The 17080-nt window shown below is 41.9% G+C and overlaps 1 protein-coding gene across 1 annotated transcript in view; it reads right to left on the reverse strand.

The window, feature by feature from the left end:
- Positions 1–17080, reverse strand: part of FGD5 (FYVE, RhoGEF and PH domain containing 5) — an 89751-nt gene that overhangs the window by 20385 nt on the left and 52286 nt on the right. The window contains exons 6-11 of the mRNA XM_034066430.1: positions 15163–15314; positions 13097–13253; positions 10820–10907; positions 8275–8325; positions 6675–6733; positions 996–1067 (exon numbers count right to left, since the gene is read on the reverse strand). Of these exons, the coding sequence (XP_033922321.1) occupies positions 996–1067; positions 6675–6733; positions 8275–8325; positions 10820–10907; positions 13097–13253; positions 15163–15314 (579 nt within the window). The remainder of the gene's footprint in view (positions 1–995; positions 1068–6674; positions 6734–8274; positions 8326–10819; positions 10908–13096; positions 13254–15162; positions 15315–17080) is intronic.

Consider the following 17080-nt stretch of genomic DNA (forward strand, 5'->3'; position numbering starts at 1 on the left):
TAAGCAGCTAAACCAACATACTATAACTTGATTGCAGTAACATTTGAAAAGATCTAGAATAACTGAACTACATCAGTGGATTAACAGCCACCTCCTCTTTTTGGATGGAGAGCAGAATCTGGCCTTAGTTTTCCACTCTACAACAGTTTACAGTCAGAGAGACCAATCCTGCAAATTCTGTGTGCTGGGCTTTGCAGAATTTGTTTAAGCATTACCTGGCTAGGACAGGTGAAAATACTGATGTCAGAGTCAAAAAACCAGAAGCTGACTGCAGTATTTGGCTGATGAGGATTCTTATACTCTGAGTATACATGCCTTGAAAATCACTTCATGACTTTTGCTAAAGATATTGGTGGACTGAAGAGAAAGTCAGAGTTGCAGAACTTGAGAAAGAAATCTTTTGAAGTGTAGAGGCAGGCTGGAGCTGAGGAGACAACAGGTTTAAAAGCCACGAGAAGAAATGTGCATTTGGTGTGGATGGCAAGATGGAGATATGCACTCTCATGTGTGGCTTCTAAACAGTGTCATGCATTAAGAGCACCACTGGGGAAAGGGGGGAATAAAAATTTTAAAACAAGTAATTTCCCCTTGTTTAAGGCTCTTAACCAGCCAAATAAAACTCCCAAGTCTTTCCAGGCTGCAAGAGATTCCTGCTCATGTTGCAACCTTTTAACAGGAGTATATAGGGAGAAAAAACAGCAGCTCCATCAAAACACACTACACGTGGGGTGGCTGAGGACGGCTGGAGTGGAAAGTGAAATGCTGCTCTGTGTGAAGGCACGGCCAATACACGTCTTTCCCAGCCTAAGGCTCTCAGCACACCTCTGTGCACTGCCAGAGTGATGGCTTTTTACACAAAGCAGAGCTCTGACCCTTATCACAGTAGCTCATTAAACAATACCTCTAGATGTCTGAAGTCTGGCCTTCCACACACCAGAGATACAGCTGGCTGTAAACAATGCCCTTTTCAGCATAGGTCTGCCTGCAGCACTCACCCTTCCTGGCTGGAGGAGGCCGCTCTGCCCTCTCACACTGTGCTCAATGTGTATCAGCTTCTGCAAGTTTTCCTGGGGGGGAGAGAAATAGTGCTTAGAAAAGGGCATGGTGGCAACCCTCCCCTCACCCCTCCTTGCCACTTCATTTCCTTGAAAATTATATCACAGAATTCAGTTTCAGGGAGAACTGAGCCCAGGGATTTTATGCCCAGAAAGTCTGCTTCCAGCCTTACAGGTTTTATAAAACCTCATTACCTGCATTCACATCCGCTGTGGTCTTCGACAGTCCTGTTACCTCTGATACCTCAGTTCACCTTCAAAGCAGCTTGCTAACTCCATACTGTATTTATACATTGGCCTCTTTGCTGACTCTGTTGCTCTGGGAACTAATAAGCTGGAAGCAGGGACTAAGTACGATATCCACTCCAAAGGCCTGTGCATTAGTGGCATGACACGGATAACCAGGAGATTTATATTCTGTGATAAGGGATTAATGGTTTTGCAATAAGGGATTTAGAAGGTTAACTAGTAAGCAGATTTACCCTGGATTTCAGGTAACACAATTCATGTACCTATCGCAGCTTGCTTTTCCAAGTAATTCTGAAATGCCTCAGTATGTTACTGCCCTGGTGAAATATAACACTTCTTTAGCATGATGCTAAGTTTAGTTCTTGATCAGTAACCATATATCAAGCAGATGGAAACACAAGCTTTGAACAGCACAAGACTGCATTATGACCATGCAGTATAACTGGTGATTGACACATTTTCAAGAATTTCAGCCATCAAGTATCTATTTTGCAATTCAGGAAGTAACAAATGGAAATTTTCAGGTCACTTTTAAAATACTATAGGCTAGCAAAATGGAAACAGAATGTGTAAACTAATAGGACATTTCTACTAGGGACCAGGGCAGCTGACATTTGCAAAAGACATTTGCAAAGGACTTTCCCATCACTAAAGGGTATTTTAGCCCTAGCAAAACTTGTGACATTGATAACTTCGACAATGGAAACCTGTCCTTCAGCCACAGAAAAAGCAACGCTTTCCTGTGAGCATTGTTCTCATGGCCAATGCTAGCATTGGGGTTTCTATAAGAGGGAGAAGTTGCTGCAGCTCAGATACACCTCAGCTTTTCTTAGGGCTGCTGGCAGAGGCGCCTGCTGTAATGCTGACGTTTGCGGTGTGGACACATGTTCACCAGGAAATGGACAGAGTTGTAACCAACTAATTTCCTGTAGGAAGTCAAACAGCCGTCACATGTGAAGGACAGTCATTTATCTGAGAATTTAGGCAGCAGAGGGGGTGTATAATGTCTTTACAGTAACCCCTAAATTCCCTGTTTAGACAGTTTTCTTCATTCTTCTTAAAACTATCATAATTCTCCTTTCAAATATTCTTTGATTAAAAAACAAAAGCAAAGCTTTGCCCAGCTGGTACTGCAGATGTGGGTGGCTGAAATCCTCAGGCCATTTTAGCAGGGAACTGCAGCCTCCATCCTATTATCATTATGTCCATGTAGGAGGAGCACCTCCCCAAGGAATTTTCCAGCTGTTAATGCCAACAATGATTTATAGCTGTGAGCATCTAAGGGCCTCTAACAGATTGAAGAAGTTCAGAAAGCAATACAAGCCCTCCTTAGTTCTAGTAGTGAATGTCTCCTAGAGTTACAGATAGACAATGCTATGTGGTGACGGTATACCTTACTCTCTGTTGGCACAAGTGAAAATTGTGAATAGTATTTTACTTGATGAAAATGCCATGGAGATAGTTCATATCATAATGTGTCTGAAAATCCTGAGTTAATAGTTGCCAGGGAAAAACTGTTGGAGTATTACTCTCATAAAACAAACCAGCTAATCATGAATCACTGATATTCTGTAGAAAAGTACAGCATAATTCAATGCTCCTGTCAGATTCTAGGGGTGTAGTTTGATGAGTTGATAAGTGGCAGCAGAAATCTTCCTCCTTCCAGGTACATGCCAAGTCTAAATTACTGCTTAGAACTTCAACCAGATACATGACAAGGTCTTAAAGCCCTCTCTCAAGTGGCATTGTTCAGTCTGTTCTGGAAGTAGAGCTACTTCTTAAGTTCTTTGCATTTTTTTTTTAAATCTGAGAGAAAGAAAAGAACTGATTGTGACTTTTTTGAATGGTTAAAATCATTGCATAGTAATGCAACACAGCAAATGTGATTTTGGCCACTGGAGTATACTGCTAACTTCAGAAAAGTGTTTGTACAGGTCTCCCATAAATCTGAGTGAAATCTAAGGAAGCAGAGATGTCACAGAAGATGTGTAACCTTGATCTGTTAAGAACTGAGCTCTTACAGTTCTCAGCCTCTAATACAGGTATCCCTAAAGTTCTGAGATAATTGTGGAAGAGATCTCAGGTTTATAATGAAATATGTACTATTTTCATACAAAGAATGCTTAATAATGGAAAAGTAGGATTATAAATTCTTTGCCTGAGGGGAAGGAAAATCTCGGAATCAACCCTGTTGAAAACTTTCCTCGGTAAGTGTAGTTTCAGAGTCATTCTGTAGAGAGCCCAGATGACATTTTTCTTTATGATAAAACTCCAGTCTTGTTATATCACATCCTCCCTGCAGTCTACATCTGTTAATTTGTCTTGGTAACAGAATAGTGTTTATGTAGCAATTAACTACTAGTTATTGCTGTCAGTGCTGAACATCACTCAGAATTAGTCTGTAGTTACATCATCATTTCTATGTACTTGCTTTTCTGTCATGCTTTTTGCTTTTTTCTTTTCCCTTCTCCTGCTTCACCATTACATTTGGCTGTAACGCAACTACCATTTAATCTGTAAATGCCTCCATCCCAACTTTTGCCCCCATCCTGTTTGGTATAATGGCTGTGATAAAATAGTTTGTGCTGGTAACCAAAGTATCTTTAAATAAAGCTGAGCATAAGGAACCAAAGAGATCAGCACAGCTGATAGTTTATATTCAGCAGAGGTGTTCAGGCTGTCTGCTTGCTGAAGCAGAGTGTGCTGCTTTGTTTACACATGATTCATGATCGGAACTTCTCCTCAGCAGTCAGGAGCAATAGAAAAAGTTCTGTCTTTATAATGAAGGTTTGAATATTTTGGGTTGTCACAAAGCCACAGCAACGCAGCAAGTGAGCTGATGTTATTGTATGAAGGAGGAATGTGTTCTGTGAGGTAGGTGTGCCAGGATAGGGTTGGAGGTGGAAAAGCTTGGAGCAGAAAAGCAGAAATGGACTTAAAGCAAATAAACAGATACAAGCTTTTTAACGTTTGCACCGAGTGAAAAAAGAGATCTGAATTATAAGTTTTGACCTTAAAAACCTTGAACTTCAGGATGCTCAAAATCTTGGGTCAATTGTCATGGCTTGAGGACATCTCTGCACAAAACCAGAAACCCACTGGTTGGACTTCATGCGGATCTGTGGTAATTTTGCCACTAATTGCAGGAGAAGCAGGTTCAGAGCCTTCATCTCAATTTCCAGCTATCAGCTGGGGAAGGAGGCAGATCCATGAAGACAGGTTTCTGTCTTCAGGAAATAGTGGGTTTTTTTTAAACTACAATTATCCCTTTGATACAAATATTAGAAAGCTTGGGTTTTGTCTGTCACTGGCCATGAGAAGATCATCGCTGAATGTGGTGTTCTGAAACACGCCATAAACACACAAGCTCAATTTTTGACCTTGGCACATGTATCAGAGACATGACTTTTAAACCTGAGCAGCAAAGATATTCAGATGTTAACCTTCTTGGCTCTTGGATTCATTTGATGCAAGCAGAGTGTTTCAATTTCTCTGAACAGAGCATGAAAGCTCTGATTTTAACAGATGAGGGGCACCTTGAGGTTTGAAACTTTCTTATCTCCTAAGCTGTTGCAGAAGATATCTTTAATCTAGTTTTTAGCATGTCACAATCGGAATTCACTGTGTCACCCTGTGCTTCCATTCCCCTGCAGTCAGAGGGCAAAGGCATTGAAGGGAATATGCTGAGCCAGCAGTGCTGTAGGGCCCTCCACCCTAGTTGTAGTGACCTCCCTAACAATTCCTGTGTATTCAGTCTTCTAACCTAAAGTCTTACTTGAAAAAAAACTCTTAATAAGAAGGTTACTACTTAGTTTCTTCCCTTTGTCTGCAATGATGCCCAGTGTTTTGATGCCTGAGGGATTATTAACAACCCTCTCTCTGTTCAGTAAATGAAATGATGAAGTGAGTTGATACTAACCATAGAGAAGGATGTTTGCAATATAATTTAGCAAAGGTATAGCAAAATCCCAGTGCAAGGTGCTAAATTCAGCAGTGTTCAAATGAAAAGTAAAATGTGATGCTTCCCCAAAAATATGATACATTACAAATCACTTGAAATCCCTATGACCCAATGCAATGACGAAATACTTTAGATGAGACACCTTTTGAGAAGAAACACTTCAGTGTAACCACTCACTACTGGATGAAATGGAGGATGTCTGGAATGAGGAGCTTTGTTCTCTAACAAGAATGCTGTTGAACACAAACCACCTAATGGTCAAGATCTTCCTTAGCATCTGCACATCTCCTTGGTGATAAATATGCCTTAAAAAGAAGTGCTTAAAAATGGCATTTGTTGAAATTTGGGGCTGTGTTGTGACTATTTCGTTGGTCTAGCAAGCCTAGAGTTTTATCACAGAAAAGAAATGTAATCTGGCCACTCTACAGAATTGCTCTGAAACTGAGTGACATTTCATTAGACTGTAAAGACTGTAGGTACTTCTTCCTAACTACTTGAAGTGAATGCAGGGTCTGTGCAGGTAATGCAAACGTGGCTCTCAGGAGAGAATTTAGCTGTTGAGGTGGGTGGCTGGTATGACAGAAAGAAAAGCACTGCCTTTAGTTATTACCCAGAGGTCCACCAAGTTGAATTCCTCTGAAACCTTCTGGATCCTGTGTCTGAGTTTCTCTGCTGCCTCCTGTGCCTCCCAACACCGCTTCCTTATGTCAATAGAAAACTTGTATCATCTTAGACACAAACCAGACCTAGATCCTTGTAAACAAATCGTAAGACCAGCTACATGCGGGCAGCCTTTGCCAGTAAATTAGGACTCTAATATCACATAAGTGATATTCATGAATCACAGTGACCCTACAGAAACTGTTCATTACTTTGGAAAGTTATGTAACTTGCTTATACACCTAAATCTGTATTTAGACATGAGTTCTAACCTACAAAAGTCTTGGCCAGTCTATTCAATTATGTGATCATTTGCAAGACTATAAACCGTGACCTATTCTTCTGAATGCTGGATTCCAGAATTGTGGAAGAATCATGTAAATGAGCTCAGAATATCTTTTGACAGTACATTTGTGACATCTTCAACAATTCATATCTAAAACCAACCCAGGCTAGAAACAGAACCCTAAAAATTCCCATCTCTCACTTCATTGCTCTGTATACCATTCCAGCAACCCCAAGAGGGAAAAAATTTTGTGCTGTTTGCTGTGGTGACTTATATCTTGCACAGGGGCACTGCAGGGCACAGACCCACTCCGTGTCTGCAGTACTGTAAACCAGATCTGTATAAGCCCTTGAGTATCACCCTGGAGGAGGCTTCAGAATTTAGCAGAGATATGTATTCACTTCAGCAGATGTGCAGAAAAGACACTAGCAATCAGGAGAGCTTGTGTCTTAGTGGCACTCACCGCTTGGAGCATGCTGTCATTGGCTCTGTCTGTGATCTCAGAAATGATGAATAAAGCAGCTGAGGGATGAAGCAAAACAAACACCGTAAATCACATAAAAGAGTAGGAAAATAACCCAAATACCTTCTGTTTGCAAGGGCATCTTTTTTATTAGAAGGAAACAACATCCCCAGAAGCAGCTGCTTTAACTTCTTTGGCACCTTTAGAATGAAACTGCTGAGCAAATTTCAGATACAGCAGAGTGCTGTCATCTCCCATTCCCTATTACCATTCTCTTGTGTGAAACTCTGCAATCATACTTGTGCCGACCAAGAAAGCTCATGAGGTCCCTTTTTAAGCACCTAGCATGGCACAAAATCTTTTTGTGATGTTTTCTAGTTGCAAGATTTTTGACTGTTGGAGCTTATAGCAGGGAGACATTCATGTAACCTACCTTCGGCCATCCAAAAGCATGACAGTCTAAGGTGATCTGTTTCCCCTGACTGCCAAGGGAGAGGAGGAGAGGACAGGTCATCCATTTCTGATAAAAGTGTGTATGAAGTGGTGATTTGAATTAACACTTGGCTTCTCCACTGGCAAATGACCTAGGCCAGGGCATGACAGATAGCCCTGAGCGTAGTGGCATAACATGGCTCAGATCTTTGTCTCACAACTCTTCCCCTGTAGAACGGCATCCTGTCCATTTCTGGGTGTAATCTGGGAGCATGCTCACCATCATTTGATAACCACAAACAAGATATGCAATGGTGGCCACAGGGCTTGAGCATCCGCCCTGGCCTTGTTTAAACTACTAGTGTGGGTGTAGTCCCACCATCAGTGACCAGGGCCCTAAATTGTGCATAAGATGACTCTTGGGCAGAAAAGATTGACCTTCAGTCAGCAGCAGACCTTATTAGCATGAGTTGGTTTGGATTTAAACTCAGTGTAACACAGGTGAACTGGTTTCATTAATACAATGTTATTCCTGTTTACTCCAGCCTGGAAAATACTCCCAGTGAGGCCACAGCTAAACCTTGCTTTGACTTCAGTGGGAGTAACAGACTTCTATTTTATCCATCATACGTGTGGAAAGGATGGTGTTAGCAGCTGAACATCTGGATTTGTTCTCGATTGTGCAGAACTGATTTTTGTGCAATGTCTTTCAAGTTTACTTAGGCTTAAGAAATCAGAATACAGATACACATTTAAAACCTCCTGGGTTTCTCACAGCGGGCATACCACAACCAACCAGGTGGAACCATCCCAGTCGACTTTACAATGACCAGGCCAAATACAGATGGAGCCAAAAAGGACCAGGATTTCCCCAATGACTAAGCTACTACTGAACTACATCTGCACTATGCTTGTACAGATGATTATTTCTTGTACAAGTTCATCATGCCAAAACCACAGGAAGCCCAGGTTTCAATGAAAAAAATATGAGGTTCTTGCCCTGAATAATTTTTCTGAATTAGTGATCAGTTCTTATAGATCTTATAGCTAACATATTACCACAAAATCTTAAAAATATCCTCTTCCATATACTGCCAGTATAGATCCTGTACCTCTTTAGAAGCAGAGTTAGCAAAGCGGAATTCTTGCGCTACTCATGTCTTTTTACCTTGTGTGGCTTCATACTCTGTAGAATCAGGGCAAAGATTATTCAAGTAATCTGTAGAAAATAATCAGACACACAAACATCCAGTAATCAGAATACTGATCCACATAATTTCTATTGTTTTTAGCTAAAACATAATCCATCTTAATTACAGAATCCCAGACTGGTTTGGGTTGAAGGTTTCTTAAGGCTCCTACACTTTCAACCCCCTGCCATGGGCAGGGCCACCTTCCATTAGACCAAGTTGTTTCAGGCCCCATCCAAAGCAGCCTTCTCATCTATTCATTTCTGAGCTGACTTTACAAATGCCTGACCATGACTGCTTCAGCAAGGAAAGATTAGGGGTCCAACTTCCATCCTCCCACCTTCACAAGTACTGGTGAATACTTGAGGAACAAGCACCCTCCTGCCAGAAGCAGATGGTGAATCCAGGCTCCTAAATTCTGCATCCAAGTACTGGATCTAAAATGTGCTGAGAATAGTGCTGTGCATGGAAAGCCATTCCCTTGAATATCCTGTCCATATACCATATCCATATTCCCTTGAATATCCTATCCGTAGACTTTCTAGTGCTGTGTCCTCCCTAGCATCCTGAAATCTACCTGGCTTTTACATGCTGTTCAGGAAAGCATCTGCCTCTACTCAGGCAGGCAGGAAGGGGTTGCTGATGTTACTAGGCAATATTTAGCATTCGTTTTCACAGTTGTAAGCTCTGTCCTTGACTATGGACGTTTAACTGAGTGGGCAACTCCTCTTGGCTGAAGTGCAGTAACTGGCAACCGATATCCTCATAAAATACCCTTCTTTCTCTGGTAGAAACTGTTATGGACACATAAACATACTTGCACATCTGAAATTTTTTATGTTGTTTAGAGAATCTGAAGGATTGTAGCTTCAGATCCACTCTATCCTAGGAGGCAAAGAGGGGCTTGGTTTCCTGAGGTGAAGAATTCAAGCACTAAACCTATTTCCTGGAAAATCTTACTCCAGCAGACCTTACTACATACAAAAGCTTTCATTTTCCCAGTTAGTGCCAGTGCTAGGGACAAAGAGGAGCTCAAGTTGCTTCAAACAAAGGTGAAATCCAATCAATGGAGCTGCACTGAAACCCTTCCACCTCTGTCACAAAATACCATGCTTGATGTTTGCAAGCAAACCTCTGTTGGACCACAGAGATAGGCAGAGAAAATGGAGCATAGTGGAGCTGTTTCTGACAGGGACACATCAAGTCCTTTTTCATAGATGCAGTATTCGTGTGCCTGCACTAAATCCATTGTAAGTCTGGTGTGAGCCTGTGAGGTACTGCTTGGAGAAGGGCTTCAATAGAGACATGCCCAGAACAAAAGTCCTGCTATTGACATTCAGTGTTCATTTGTATTGCTCATACTAAACAAAACAAAACAAAAGCAGCTGTGAATAATGAGTTGCATCCTTGATGAAAGCATCTGGTGCAAGATGAAACTGCTGCTAATCTGCTGTGAGTAAACATTTCATATGGTCACTTTGTTCTGCTGCATTTATAGGAGTCCTTGCTAATATGCTGTGCCCTTCATTGGCTGCTGAGTATGGACAGGGTTTGTGGCTTCCTTTTTACTGTCCCACGTATAACTCGTCTTCATCCGCATATGTACATACTCCCAAAGCGTTTCTTCATCTTTATGTCTACGGATCCTTGCTCTTTTGGGTTCTGACCTGACTAAATCACATAACAACACTGAGACTCATTGTTACATTTCACTATTTCTTTTCCCAAGACATGTTCATTAGTCACACACCTAAACTTCACAGTTCTTTCTAGGGCTCACATCCTGCTTCAGAAAGCTTGCTCCTCTCAGGCTCAGACTTGCTAGATTTGCTGTGGCTTGCAGAGAACAAGCCACCAGAGGGAATACAACCCCCTCAGAGAGACTCCAGGTGGAAGGGATAGGGATGGTCCTGAATGTAAATGGTGTTAGTATAAATGTAAGATCTGTAAGTGTACTCTTAATGTAGGTTTGGATCTCTGCTTACTACAGTGTGGAGAAATTGGACTGGGATTTTCACTTAAATCATCACTAGCACTAGGTGTACTGCACATAGGACTTAGGGTGCAGTACTGGACACAACTGCTTTGTTGATGGAGTAGAAAGAGATGGTGCTTGCCACTGTCATCCAGGATGCAGTGCAGAGATCCCTTGCCTGGGGACTGCTGTCCTCTACTGTCTCTGATAATTGCCCTTGACAAATAACATCAAAGCCATTTGCTGGCAGTGAGGCTGAACTCTGTATCTCCTAATTCACAGAAGGAAAAAGACAAGAAGGAATGTCTGAAAGCACCTGATTTGACAATTTTTTGTGACCTTTCAGTATGGTTGTGCTGATGTTCCTGCTCCTTCCAAGTCTTCCTGACATTTCCTGAATCCTGTATTAAGCATATTGAAGTTCCCAGGAAATCCCACACTGCTTCAGCCCTATTTTAGATGTCTTGGCATCAACTTGTGGCACAATGGAGGTATAGAACGTCATGGGAGGGTTTCCACTGAGTGCCTTTGAGAGTGAATTTACTGACCTGTGAGCAGCACACGGTACTGGAAGACACGCTGCACTACTTTCAAAAGCTGGTGTTTCACACTCTGAGGGCTGCCACCAGAGCTATGCTGTCCTCAATGGAAAGGAAAAGGAAACACAAGATCAGGGATGTCTGAGCTCAGCAGCAAACTGTCATTTCCACCTCATGTGTACTGTGAAAATATACTACCAGTTGCATACACAAATTCTACTGAACCATTCTAATTTACCCAGGTTGCTTTGTGACTATAAAGAAGTCCTATAAACACCTCATTTCATATGGCATTATTCAGAAATAGTTTGGACTCAGACGGAAATGGGAGGAAACCAAATATCGTTTAGAAGGTAAAGGTTGGGTAAAGATTTTAGGATTTTAGCATTTGGAGACAGGAGGTATCAGATCCTAATGAAGCTTGTCATCATTCCTTTTTTGAACTGGAAGTTTTCTTCAGCCTTATTTCAAGACATAGAATTGAGCAAAATACAGCAAAGCATCTCCCTGTGATTGAGTTAGAACTCAATATCCAGAAAGTTTTTACAAGAAATAATACGAGGTTGTGATCTGCTTTAACACACACATGGAAAAGAAGTAGCATTTTGTTCTTTACTTTTACTGCTGCCATGTATCAGGCCCAGTCAGCAAGAGAGCATTTTCCAAGGCAGAAGAGATGTTGCATTTTACTGTATTACTCCCCTAACTGGCTGGCTAATCTCAACAAATGTGCATTCAGGGTTTTGCTAAGTATTCCCAGTCCCCCATACTCAGGTCAGAGGTGCCAGCAAAAAAAAGGATGAGGGCCTAAATTCTGTATTGTTAGACTGGAAATCTGATGGTGGTCATGCTTTAAAAAAATGCAATAGGAAAGTCTTGAGACTCACCCCACCCCATTTGTGTGTGCATGCATGTGTGCAAGAGGGCAAGAAATTAGAGCCCACTGATTCTAGAGCTAAATCCTGCTGATCTCATCCTAGGAAAAGCCTCATCTGCTTTCTTAGAAATAAAAGCTAATTCTCAAGGTTAATAGTTAGGTATGTGGCTGGGAGGGATGCTGTGAACACAGGCCCTCAGTAGAGAGCCTGTATTTGCCAGGTTCTTGTTCAGAGCAGTGTAAGCCCTCAGAGCTCTGCTCAGCTGATAACCGGAAATCATTGTGGTGACTGCAAAGTGTCTGTCTGTAAGTGCTAGCTTCCAAATGTCTTTTGGAATTAATTGTTATCTTTAATATTTTACATGTGCTGCAGAGAAAAACACAATCCATGCCCCACAGAGCTGGCGTTATAAATAACCTTTAAGGTCTGATCACTGATTTATCCCTACAGACCACCTGCCACTCAAGTAAACATTGTTGCTTCTCTTACCAGATAGAGATAATAAGAAACAGGGTTTATAGACAACAATAAAGCAGCATAGCTTTTAACCATTTTAGCTGCATAGAGTCAGTGTAGCCCAGCTGAGCCTTCCATCCACATGTGGGTTTATGCTTTTGAAATTATGTGGTTACATTGCCAGTACTTTAAACTGTAATGAAGAATCATGGAATTTGTAACAAGTATCTTGATGGTGTTTTTCAGTTATTCTACATGGATGACTGAGTTAACACAACTGAAGAATGTGTGTTTCTTCCTACAGGGCCAGAGGTTATAGGACTAGAGGTTACAGATCATTCAGGGAGTGCAGGTGAAAAGAACCCTGTATGTGACTGGCCAGTGGAGTTTGTGTCTTGCTGTGCAGTTCAGTATTACCTGTCACAACATCCTCTGTAAACAGAGGAAGCAGTTAGCAGGCACTGAAAATGCAGAGAAGTGCAATTGTAAAGATGTGGGTTGATCATCGCCAGCAGCCAAGCACCTATACAGGCTAACCCTAACTTCAACCTGGCTAGACTACAAAAGAAAGGATGGAAAATGCCATGAAAGCAGAGGAGATATAAAGAAATTGTAATAATAATATTAACTCTTAACACATCCTCAAAGACCTTACTAAGTTAATATGTGACCGAGAAACTACTCCACTATGTGCATATATTTCACCAAATATACTCAGAACTGAAGATTCACAAACATACATTCTCTATGCACAGACATGGCTGTGTGGGCAGCAGACATACAAACACATCATGAGCATGTGAACATCGCACTTTTAGCACCCGGAATGTGTGAAGAGAGCTGTTCTCCTATTCAGTGTGAACACTGGTAGAGTTGCAGAAAAAAATGTCTTTGAGTAAGCCCTGTGGCACAACCATGCGTGAGTGCAGGTAAAAAACCATGGGAGCCTTACCTCAAACTCCTGAATTATGGCAGCCAGTTGGGAACATTTAGCGCAGGTTTCATCCAGCAAAGCCAAATTCTTATCAAACTGCATAATGTATGCTGTGTGGTGATTCAGCCTTGATTTTCTGGAGAGAAAAACATCAGCAACTTTCTGGTGTTCTTCCCTAGGGCCACAGAAAGAAAAGAACCAGCAAATAAGTAAATATGTAAATAAAAAGCAAAGAAGAGCTGTTACTTCTTTCTCACCGTATCAGACCCACAATGGCTAAGGGCATTGTGCTGCTAAAATTTAGGCTAAATGGCAGGAAAAAGGGAGTGCTTGGCTGACATACTGGGCAACAAAATGGGGGGCTGTAGAATGGGCACCATAAGGGGTTGAGCCTTGGGCTGGGCCTTTGCCACAGCAGCACCATGTAGAATGTCTCCTCTCTGGACACAGCTTCAGATTCTTTGAACAGACCTTCCAGGTGCTGCAATGTTTTGAGAATAATATAACATCTTCAGCTGTAATATCATACCTTTGGCTCTCCTTCATTGCCCCCTTGTCAGCACTATCCCACTGTCATCTGTCTCAGCACTGGGTTGCACAGTATTGAAATATTTATGAATCATGTACAAGGAGAGAACTAGACAAAGGAGACATCATATGTTAGAGAGGAACACAAGTTTCTGGGGATGTCAGAGCAACAGAGTGTCTGGAGGAGCACAGGCACAGGGAAGGACTTACTGGAAGTTTCAGGGGTGATGGTGACCTGGGAACCTGTATGAGCACAGCCGCATACCCTATGTCATGCTGTTGTGTTGGCAGCATTTGCAGTGCAGCCTTCTGTTTGCCTCACTGCCACAGAGTAGTTCTGGACAGAATCTTTGGGCATTTCCAGTTGTCCCCTTTTTATCTTAGGGAACAGGCAGCATACTGATGAAGTAGGGCTGTGACTTCTTTAGGACACAAGTCATCTTAGATCCCAGCTGGAAAACACCACTTCTGTTTGTGTTAGGAGCGTATAACTCAGAAACCATTGATGAAATTTTTCAAGTCTTTCTGACATTTGTAACAGCTCCTTGGTGGACATGAAACAATATACAGTTCTTTTAACCTTTTCTTTCGTTGCGTGCTTTGACTTGAAAGTGCAGGGCTGACAAGGAGAGCTGTGCCCTACATTTAGGATTGTTACTGAAAAGTTCTCCTGATCTAATGGACTTCCTTAACTGCTCAGTGGCAATGCTGGGATAAGATCAGCCATTCTGTGATCAGTGTCTCCTGCAGTCCAGGAGTGTGGAGGTGTGGGGCTGGAGGTGTGTCAGTCATAAGCTGTCAGAGCCACAGTTGCTCAGGCCAGGCCAGGGGCTATGCTGGCTGATGTAGGTTTAGTCAGCTTGGGTCTGCAGATGTAATCTTAGACATTCCACCAGTTTGATAGATTAGGGCCTGTCAGCCTGGCTTAAGTCACAGGTCTCCTTAACTGAATGAGTTCTCGAGCTTTATCTGTCCTAGGCATGGTCTTATTCCCTCATGGAAAGACTTGGCCCTGTAAGGGTGTTTGGTTTAGGTGGAGGCCCTCAGCAGGCTGGCAGTGTCTTTTTGACATGGAAGCCTAGCCCATGCAGAGCCTTGGTGCCGGGGACAAGGGATGCCCTTTGCTGAGAGCTTCACAGTTGCTGTGTAGATTTCTGTAAGCAGATGATCTTCTTTATGATCAATTCTCATGTCTGTTGTTCCTGCCTCCCACAGTACGACCTTTAGGCCATGAGTGTGAAGCCACTTGGCGATGACCATGAAACTGGCATCAGAGGACAATACATATGCAGGCTGTCCACACACTGGCTGTTTCAGAGCCGTGGGCTGGGTGCTGCATAAATGTTTCAGTATTTGGTTTCTTAGACTGGCAGCATCTACATTTACTGCCTTCCTGCCTGCAGGCAAAATCTGCCAGAGTAGTTCAGGTTCTATTCATTTCACCTCTGCTGGAGTCCCAGCTTCCCTGCTAGCAGGGTCAAAGGAACACTGGTGAGTTCACCCGCATGTTGCGGAGGGTATGTTACGGCCATCAAACTATGCTATTGCATACTTACCATTTAAGGACTCTGTCCTCCAATTCTCCCAAGATGTCTTGGTGTAATTCATAGATTTCAGGGAGCTCACTTAAGCCCTGCTTGAGTTTAACTTCTTCCTGTTCATTTTCATCTTCTCCTTCAAGCACTTTCAAGATACCTTCATAGAAATTCTGTGAACAACAATACAGAAATTAGGCAGACTTCAAGTCTCTTCTCTGAAATTATCATTACTATTTCTTGACTCCTAATCTGTGCTTTCTAGAAACTAAAAGATATGACAACAATAATGATAGAGTGGGCTCAATATAGCAAGAATGTCACAGCGTATGTTTTTTCCATCCATTAGTTCATTCACATTTTCAGCTGAACTCCATGATGCTGTCAACCTAAATTTGAACATTCCAGCTGACCAAGCCATCAGTCCTTTATGCATACAATGAGTTTGATATCTTTTTGTTGCCCTGCCTTTTTTATAAATGCTTTTTGGGGTGTAATTGGTCTAATTTTTATAGTGTTTTTTAACCAGAAACATGTTTTTTTTAAAAAAAGGTTGAGATTCTCCTGTCACTTCCTTGGGTCCAACAGCTTGACATGAAAAACATGTCTTGTCTAAGATTTGCAACTCTTGTCTCCAAATCTGAACTTAAAGAGAGGAAGAACCTATGAATTTAAGCTATGGAACAAATGGTTTTTCCCATGAAATGTAATTCAGACATTTTTTCCTCATCTTTGAAATGGTTTTGATCCTGAAGTGATTTATAGCTTATGTGGGCACAGTTGTAATTTCCTCTGTGTTAAAATGTAGCCAGCTTGATACATAATAGGGCAGCTGTTGAAGAATGCTTAAATGTTTCTGCAGCTTTGACTCAGAAGTGAGGAAACTGCACTGATAATTTGTATTAGACACCAGGCATTAGAAAATCATACCACCAACAGCCAGCAAATGCTTTCCATGCAAAACAAGTACATCCCTGTTTGTGATGAGAGCAGAAACCAGGCGTTCATATACAATTGCTTAGAAACAGATTCTGTGAGTGCCTTTTCCAAACTTATTCTGCATTCCAGTAAGCTATGAAGTGTACAGAGTTTATTGCAAAAGATGAGGAAAAAAGACGTGAGAGTGAAAACTAGTAAATAATCAAAACAGCAGCTCAGTGGAGAGGCCACATTAACTATAAGGGTTGAAAGCTCCTGACGAGCATCTAGTCACAGCAGAGCTGGTGTTAAAACCCTGGTTGCATCCTGTCAGCCAAAAGCCATCACACCAGGAGTTGTTCTTCCAGCAGGTTCACACTGAGCTCTACTTCAGCCCCGGAACCAGAGTGAGGAAAAGCTTTAGTGTCTGACCAGTCTGGCCAAATCCATGCTTTGAATGTATTTTTCCACGTGCTACTCTGCAAACAGTGCATTATCATTCAAACCGATGTTCTTTCAAAGGTACATTAAAACACTCTCTGTGAGTCCATAGGAGCCAATTAATCAGAAGAAAAAAAAATGCAGCTGCTTTAACAGTCACTGAGGTGATGCTGCTGCATGAGGTAATAGAAATGACAGCTGGATTGTTCCACCCAGAGACTATTTCCTGGCCTCTACCCCACTGTATGTGATGTGGCCACATGTGCTGTGACAGGAAGCAGGGGCTTGATAAAAACAAAACTTCTAAGGTTGCACAGCTCATTGAAAGATGCCAAGCTGCTTTCATCTGGCCCGGAACCAGGACAGGATAGGTTGATTATCTTCCTCTGTCAGGATCTAGTGATCATGAAAACTATTGCCAAAAAGTCAGATTCTATTCCCTGAACTTTTAGGGACAATCTTACAAAGTTCTCTGGGCCATATTGGAATTTACCATGGCATTTCCCATGACTTTTTCTTCTGTCTAGTAAAGTATTATATATGGAGTAATTAAAGAGGAGTCTGAAGAAAATAATTTCCA

This window comes from Melopsittacus undulatus, chromosome 9 (genome assembly GCF_012275295.1).
Source record: "Melopsittacus undulatus isolate bMelUnd1 chromosome 9, bMelUnd1.mat.Z, whole genome shotgun sequence".
In the NCBI taxonomy this organism is placed as follows: domain Eukaryota; kingdom Metazoa; phylum Chordata; class Aves; order Psittaciformes; family Psittaculidae; genus Melopsittacus; species Melopsittacus undulatus.